This window comes from Miscanthus floridulus, chromosome 4 (assembly GCF_019320115.1).
Source record: "Miscanthus floridulus cultivar M001 chromosome 4, ASM1932011v1, whole genome shotgun sequence".
NCBI classification, from domain to species: Eukaryota; Viridiplantae; Streptophyta; class Magnoliopsida; order Poales; family Poaceae; genus Miscanthus; species Miscanthus floridulus.
Genome location: NC_089583.1, coordinates 99,844,222 through 99,851,990, shown reverse-complemented (window position 1 = coordinate 99,851,990; position 7,769 = coordinate 99,844,222). Strand labels below are relative to the sequence as shown.

Here is a 7,769-nt window from a genome sequence, read left to right as displayed (position 1 = left end):
TAAGGAATAGGAAGGGATACAAGGCGCAATTGAAGAGGAGTTACTTACAGGGTCAGTTACCATCCACTACAGGTGGTGGCGATTACTCGTAATCACTTCAATTGATTCACTGCCTTTCTTATCTACCTTCCCTCCCATCTTCCTCTTGCCTCACGCACGGACTTTCTCTGGTCGAGTTGCATTCGAGTATTCCCCTGTCCCATTCTATGCATGCACGGAGTTGTTGGGAGAGCAGGCTTCTGGAACTGGCATTTGCATCGGGACACCTGCTCGGGTGTGTGCGGCGATCAATTTTTTTGGGAGCATCTCCGCGATTGCTCGCCGTCCTCTTCTTCCTCGGAACGTCTTTGTCTCCTTTCTGGTGGTGCATCCTTTTCCTCAGATCAGCTTCGTCTACTTTTCGGTGGACGTTCGAGGGACGGCACTGCGTACATCTTCCTGTATCAACTGTGGTCCGCGACTTTGAGCAACTCACCATGAGTAGGAATGGAGCCACCGGTGCTTTGAGCATGGGTCTCCCCGCTGGGTATATCTCTATTTTCGAATTGGTTAAATTCAATCTCATTTCCGCTATGATCATTATGTTATTCATGAACATATAGTAGTAAAATTACACATGCACATGTTTGTCATCACTATTTTTGCTATCAATTTTTTGGAATTATTTTAACATGAAAATGTCTAAATTCCTAACACGGTACTCAATATTTTTATGGTATCTGTATGTTTTCAAAAATAGGGATGTTACAACATGAAATCTAATGGACATTGTTTTGTTTGACAGCATTGGATGCTCCACAAGCTGCACCGCAAGAATGAGACCAGAAGAGGAATCAGACTATCAGACCCAGCACCCAGCACCCAGCGGAAGAAGTGTGCGCCAGTGCACGTGCGCGTTATGGAGTACGTAGTAGTTACTTTTGAGAGTGCGAGTCTGAATTTGTCACTTTGTTCAGGTTACTTCATTCCTTCTATCCTTACATAAGTAAGTTTCTTGACCTCGTTTCAAGCTTAAGATTGCTATATGCGCTATTTATGTGGTATAATTCCTGCCACATTTCCGTAATTTTTGTTGCTGGGAAAGTGGGAATAACTTTGCAGATCACCCCCTGCTCTTCCCATTAGAAACATGATCATATGTGGCATATGTACTGATGTTTTCCATGAAGCATTCATCAGATTTATTTCACCCGGACAATACAAATCATTTGATCGTCTACTCATAAGTCATAGTTACAGGCTACATAATCGATTGCACAGCAAGTATTTAACTGGTATACATATTCACTGTCCAAACTACCAGTAGGCAATCTCAAGCAAAATTGGTAATCTTTACCATGAGGGATAAGGGCAAGGGCAGTTGGATATGCCAAGGAAGCAGCACGGGCCATTTGCGTTTGGCATCTCTACTAAGCTCAGTAAATGAAAACATGAAATGCAGAACCGTGAGTCCGTGACCCCTGCTCCGGCCGATCAATGGACTAGCTACCCCTGGCTCTGGGGTTGCCCTCAGCTCTGATTCACGACGATGCTGGACTGCGGGCCACGGACAGGCTTCAGTTTCCATGAGAATGAGATGATAGCAGACTTGGGTTGCCTGACGTATACTTCCTCGGCCTTACTACAGCTTGTGTCGGTTCCTGCACGCATTCACACAAAGGTGTGGGGCGTCCTTCTCCCTGTTCCTAGTTGGAAACCACATCTTTGTAATTTCTTCTTAAACCTGTAAGAACAATATGACAACAAAAATTAACATACCACTGAGATTGAAAGACTTAGCATGATGAAAACCAAGTTCTTCATCACCTTGAATGCAGAAGTATTCTCAAAACCCAATGCTTTGCTATTCTGGTAGTGAGTTAACAACATCACTCATCAATCTATATTTCTACCTGTAACTTTTGTTTGGTAACTTTCATGGGAACAAGTATCACCTTCTCAATACTAAGCACTGGGAAAGTGGCTTCCCATCTGGAAACAGCCCAATCAATCCAAGCATAAAGCTGTACAGCTTCGGCATAGCACACTGCATGATTTGATCTTATAAGTCCAGAAATTAACCACCTATGCTTGATTGTAGAGGTTTCTCAAGCAATCCTCCAAATCCCAAGTACTCTTCAGCAAAGAGTTCATCGTTCTTTGCAAACATCTCTGTCAGAGTGCAGTCTATGTTTCTACTCTGCAGTACCCAAAACCGCGGTTTGATCTTCCCCTCGAGTGAATAGCTGAAGTACCTTGGGTATTCTACAACTGCTTTAAGTGGCTTCTTCATGGTTCTTAGCAGAAACTCAAGCTTTGGTTTCATAACAAGCTCAATACTGTAACCTAGAAGTGGGGAAAATCTAAAGATCATTGAGCACAGATCTTTCTTAGACAAACCCACCTCCAATAGGTAGTTCATCCTGTAAACATTGGAATAAAGTCAAGTGCATCAAACATTTATAACAGGATTTTGTCAATGCTCCATACTTAACTAGTGAAAACCACATGTTAGTCTTCAGGACAAAACATATGTCAATAAATGGTTGAATTAGAAATTAAGTACCATGAGTAAGAAACAGACAATGCAAATGGAATACGCCATTGACTACAATGACTACAGATCCTTCCAATATTGCAAAAAGTATCTCCAAAAGGTGCAGCCATCAATGTAGGTTGTAAGGAACCAACAAAGTTAACAATAAGTGCACCAAAAGTTTGCAGCTTGAAGAAAAGTTAAAAGTAGAATATGGCATAATTATGAGGCACACTAAGTTTTTATATCAAATCTCTCCTTGTACTGTATTTTGTATCGCACCAAGTTGCAGCCATACCTGGGGAGCAATGTATGGTTTATGTCCAACAATAAAAGTTCTGGATACTTCCTAATGATGCGAGGAAGGTGATCTTTAGAAACACCAAAGTTGATAAGAAAGTCGATTTTCTTCTTGAGGGTGTTATCCACATTTGAAGCAAATATTTCAGGCGAACGACACAAAATTTTTCCTGTTGTTTTCTTATCAACACCCATTTCTCTGAAAAACAAAACATTCTGAAACACGAGGCACAAAAGTTAGTATTAAGATATCAGTAATTGAAGGGTCAAAGATGTAAAAGAGATACAACTCAAGGGTCAAGACACAAGATATCCCCAACTCAGGATATAATTATATAAATATGCCTACTGTGGATGCAGTGACAGACAGACAACAAGATAAAAACATTGATGTTCAGCACCACATTCTGATTGGGAAAATATGTGAATCTGTAAAACACAATGTACATTTATAAGAGCCATAATCCATGTCAATTTAATGGAAGACGTGATAGCAGTTAAACAAAATAATCCTTTTGCTGAACTTTGGTTCCAATTTGCTTCGAAACATATATGCAACCAAAAGTAGTCTATCCATTACCAATGAAGTTTAAATATACAAATGCAACCTCAATAATCGTTACACACCTGCATAAACTGATCAGGTTTTCTCAGTAATAACTGTGGACTTGATGTAATGACTGGAACCACCATTTTTTTACTGATGCCCAGATCATGAAACAGCTCCAAAATTGAATTCATTCTTTTTGAAGAGCAGCCAAGAATATGAGGCCAACTTTTCACAGCAATACCAAGGACTGTACTGGAAATCTGAAAGGAAAAAAGTTGACCACTCCCAACAACAAAAAGAAGGCAAGACAGGAAAAACAAATTAACATGAACTTGAGGCATAGCATAGTAGGAAAATTATTCTTTTTCACTTACCTTTTTTCGGTTGAAAAACAACAGCATTTGACTGTAGTTCTCTATCACACTCGATGAAAGAATCCATGGATACTTCAACAACATCCTACCAATATAGCCTTGTTCAATGCCAACCTAGAAAATTTAGAAATGGGATCACTAGTATTATTGTGTTATTGTCAAGTGTACCAATCTAGCAGGTTCCAATAGCTACCATGAACAAAAATACCTTCTCCCATTCACGAATCCTAGGCTTAATATCATTTTCAACATCAGAAAAAATGATAGGAGGATATAGCAGCAGAACTGATGCAATCTTTGGCTTTGGAATTCCAATGTGCTCGAGAAAATCAACTAACGGCTTGAGATGATTATCTTCTGAGCAGAGAAGAAGCATTGGAAATGATTCAATGAGGTAAGGAAATGACACATCTCCATGTCCCAACATGCTAACACCACCATACCTAGCCTCCATCTGCAAGCGAAAAAATGTTATTTTTTTCTGCTACACAGTGCAACGAAACTGCCATGAGAAACACTAATTGGTAAACATCTACTAATTGGGACTGTGAACTTACTTTTTCAAAAAAAGATAAAGTACTTTGGAGTGCATCATCTGCAGGTATTGATAAGTGTGTCATCATGCGCTTAGCATTCCTTCCAATTAGTATTGCATAATCACTGCTTGAAAATAACATTTCCTTCAAAAACTTAACCTATATGTGAATAAACCACGAAATGAGTGTTGTGATATAGTGAACATATTATAGTGCAAAGCACAGCTGCAGCTGTTGAAGAAACATATTGACTACTATCATAGTGTCTCCATAGGCTAGTGTTAACAAAAACTGCGTGTGTTCTAAATTTCCAATGTTAGCGATTAGAATGATTCCTTTAATTAGTTTTGTGCCATGGTATGGAAACCGAAGTACTATATTGAGAATAGAGGTGACTCATGACAAATGCTTGAGCACTTTGTTTTTTAGGAATAGAAACCCACAGCTGAACAGTGGCGGAGCTTAAACCAGGCCAATGGGCAATGGGGGCCATGGCCCCTTTCTCAACCTTGAAATTTCTTAAGAACCCACTTAATCTTTGTTAACAAATTTGCAAAATAGAGGAAGATTTCCATAGCTCCTCCCTCCCCACCCCCACACAACTGCAGCTTAGTACAGTAGAGTATTTGTTGAAAAATAAATAAGGATTTGATTGTATTCTGTTAATACTAGGTTGCTCAAACTTTATTCAATATACAAGCGATAAGAGGTTATGGGCTAGGCGGGACTAGAATCCAAGTTTAAATTTCATCAGAGGAAACAATGCCGCAATTAAAAAATGCATAGAATGCAAGCAAATTGAGCCCAGGCTGGGGCATCTCTCACGATCTCACCCTATCAATCAGCACAGTGAGGCCCGCAGCCGCGACGTAAGGCGCGATGAGCTTGGCCGAGGAGAGACGCACCCCCAAGCTCTCGAGGAGCGGCACCACGCCGTGGTCACGCCTGCTCCGTCCCATGAGGTACACCTTCCTCCTGAAACCGAAGCCTCCCCATCTCCATCTCGATGGCCCCGCTGAGGCTCAGCCGGGCCCCGGCACCGGAGCTCCACGAATCCCAGAGGCCTAGCTCGTCCAGCTCGCGGACGCCATCGGCGAGCATAGCGGCGTACGCCGGCGCGCGCGCGGCGATGGCGGCGGCGTCGGCCGGGGAGGCGCCGCCCTCGCGGAGGAGCTCCGCGATGGCGGCCTCTGCCTCCCGGACGTCGTAGGTGGGCGAGGCAGAGGCATTCGTGGACGGAGATGTGGCGTTGGGGAAGGCGGCGATGGGGCCGCCCCGGCGGCGGCGCGGGAGAGGGAGAGGACGAGGGTGCGTTTTGGAGTGGGGTTGGGTGGGAAGTGGGAGAATGTACAGCGGTGAGATTGCAGGTTTCCGCATAGGAGGATGGAGGAAGCCGAAAGTGGCGACGGCGGCGGTGGCCATGGCCACGGCTGAGGGCGGAGGGGAACGTCGGAACGAGCTGGAGGGAGGACCGGAGGAAGGAGTCCCTGCACGCTTTGTTCCGTTCCCGCGTGCATTATCCATGGCATATTGGCGTGAGAAACCTAAGAGAAGAAAATGGATTTTCTCCCGAAAATTTCCAGGGATTGTTTTATTATTGAAGTTTGACTCAACAAAATTAGGCAAATTACACCGAACTTTATTATTTTTAAAAATGCTATACAACACATATATATTTTAGTAAAAAAAACACACATAGATTTTTTTATCTCTTTCTCACCGGTGACCACCGACGCCGGCAACGGCGACCGGCGAGCTCACCCCGCCGCCCGCGCCCGCGCCGCTAGAGCCTACTACTGTTCGGTGGAGCCGGCGGACGCGATCCACACAAAATAATTGGCTGCCTGGATTTCACCACAGGACGATAGGGATTATCCAGCGACGGGTTCTGGATGTTACGCGAAGCGCAACCGGACAAGCCCATCCACCAACTCACAAAACTACGGGAGAAAACCATCTCAAATCGCTGTCAATCATACACGAGTAAATTCAACAACATCCGCTCGACCATCGCCGGGCATGGGCTCCCGGCACGCCTCCCCGCGCTCGCGCCGGCCATGGCAGTGGCGGTGGCGGTGGCGGCGACGGCGGCGGATCTGTGATTTGTCCTTCCATAAAAAAAACATGATCTGTGATATGTGAGGTTGGAGGTAGAAGAAGGGTGGATGCTGTTGGATCTTAATCCTATGGTGCAAAAAAAAAGGATTGAAACTATATAAAACACATGGTGTAGTAGACAACATTTTTTGTGCTAATTCTTTGAGAATATTTTATTCTATGACTTTTCTTCCTCCGAATTCCTATGCACATGTTGATAGTGATTTTTTGCAATAAAGATATAAGTACAAATTGATCACCAGATGAATAATTAGATTTGGACTTCCAAAATAGATAAACTAGACAAGCCTTCTCAACCTTGAATTGAACATTGAACATTGAACATTGAACAAGTACGTGCTCTACAAGTTCTGCAAGTATGAATAATCCTATAGTCTCCAAATCAAACACATTGAGTGCTAGTTTAGTAGGACTTCGATTCCTCTTTGACTCTTTTTTTTGGAGTTGAAGCATTTTTTTTAGTAAAGTTTAGCATAAAAGTGTACTTCTTGACAAAAGCTGCAAGAAGACAGGACCGGCATCGTGTCCTTCTAGTAGTAAAGTTTAGCATAAAAGTGTACTCCATCTATCTCAAAATAACTGCATATCTATACATTATTTTGGACGGAGGGGATAGCGATACGACATGGAGGGTAATCTGTTTCAATTCAGCAGCAAACCGTGGCTGTGAGCCTGTGATGGAACTTTTGAATTCCGGGCTGGGCTCGGATGGGCCGGTATGTGATTATGACTCCACGGGCCCGTGCTGGCAGCCTTTTTGTCTAGCCCACTGGCAGTTAGTACCCGCGAGTAGGCCTGGGCGTTCGGTTAACCGAAACCGATCGGTTCGGTTCTTCAGTGTATGACACAAATTCTGTTCTCTACAAATAGGAATTTCTTCGCAAATCCTGGAACCGAACAAAATCGATTTCGGTTAGTTCGGTTCGGTTCCGGTTCCGACCGAACTAACCGAAGATTTACACAAGTAGCAAAAAAAAATAGAAAAAATAGGAAAAAAAGATTTTTAAAAAAGCATAATGCCGAGATTTTAAAAAATGTGAGGGTGTGAGGCTGTGAGGGGGTGTCATCCACCTTTTATATCTAGGGTTAAGTTGGTATTAGGCCTAGGTTGTAAGGTTTATTGGGCTTGTATGTGAATTTTGGTTCCTTCAGTTATTTCGGTTAACCGAGCCCAGGAACCAAAATTTGATCAGTTAATTCGGTTTGTAAGAACTAAGAACCAAACAGCTAACCCAGCCTTACCCGCGAGGCCCGCAAATAGTACTCGTACCTCCTTGTGAATGTCATGATGAGTTCGAAAATGTCTCTTACCTGTGGGCCCGTACCTATCGTCACAATTCACAACACGACTGCCGCATGCGCTCCCGTATCTGTCC

General features: G+C 43.3%; 1 protein-coding gene across 1 annotated transcript; it reads right to left on the bottom strand.

Annotated features, from left to right (window-relative positions):
* Positions 1–1,158: 1,158 nt before the first annotated feature.
* On the bottom strand, positions 1,159–5,791 carry LOC136552306 (transcription termination factor MTERF4, chloroplastic). The gene is given in 9 exon segments (XM_066543841.1): positions 1,159–1,723; positions 1,807–2,402; positions 2,814–3,031; positions 3,443–3,625; positions 3,740–3,853; positions 3,948–4,193; positions 4,297–4,434; positions 5,109–5,258; positions 5,260–5,791. Coding segments are annotated over 8 exon segments (1,833 nt in total). The 5' UTR covers positions 5,698–5,791; the 3' UTR covers positions 1,159–1,723; positions 1,807–2,056.
* Positions 5,792–7,769: the final 1,978 nt, after the last annotated feature.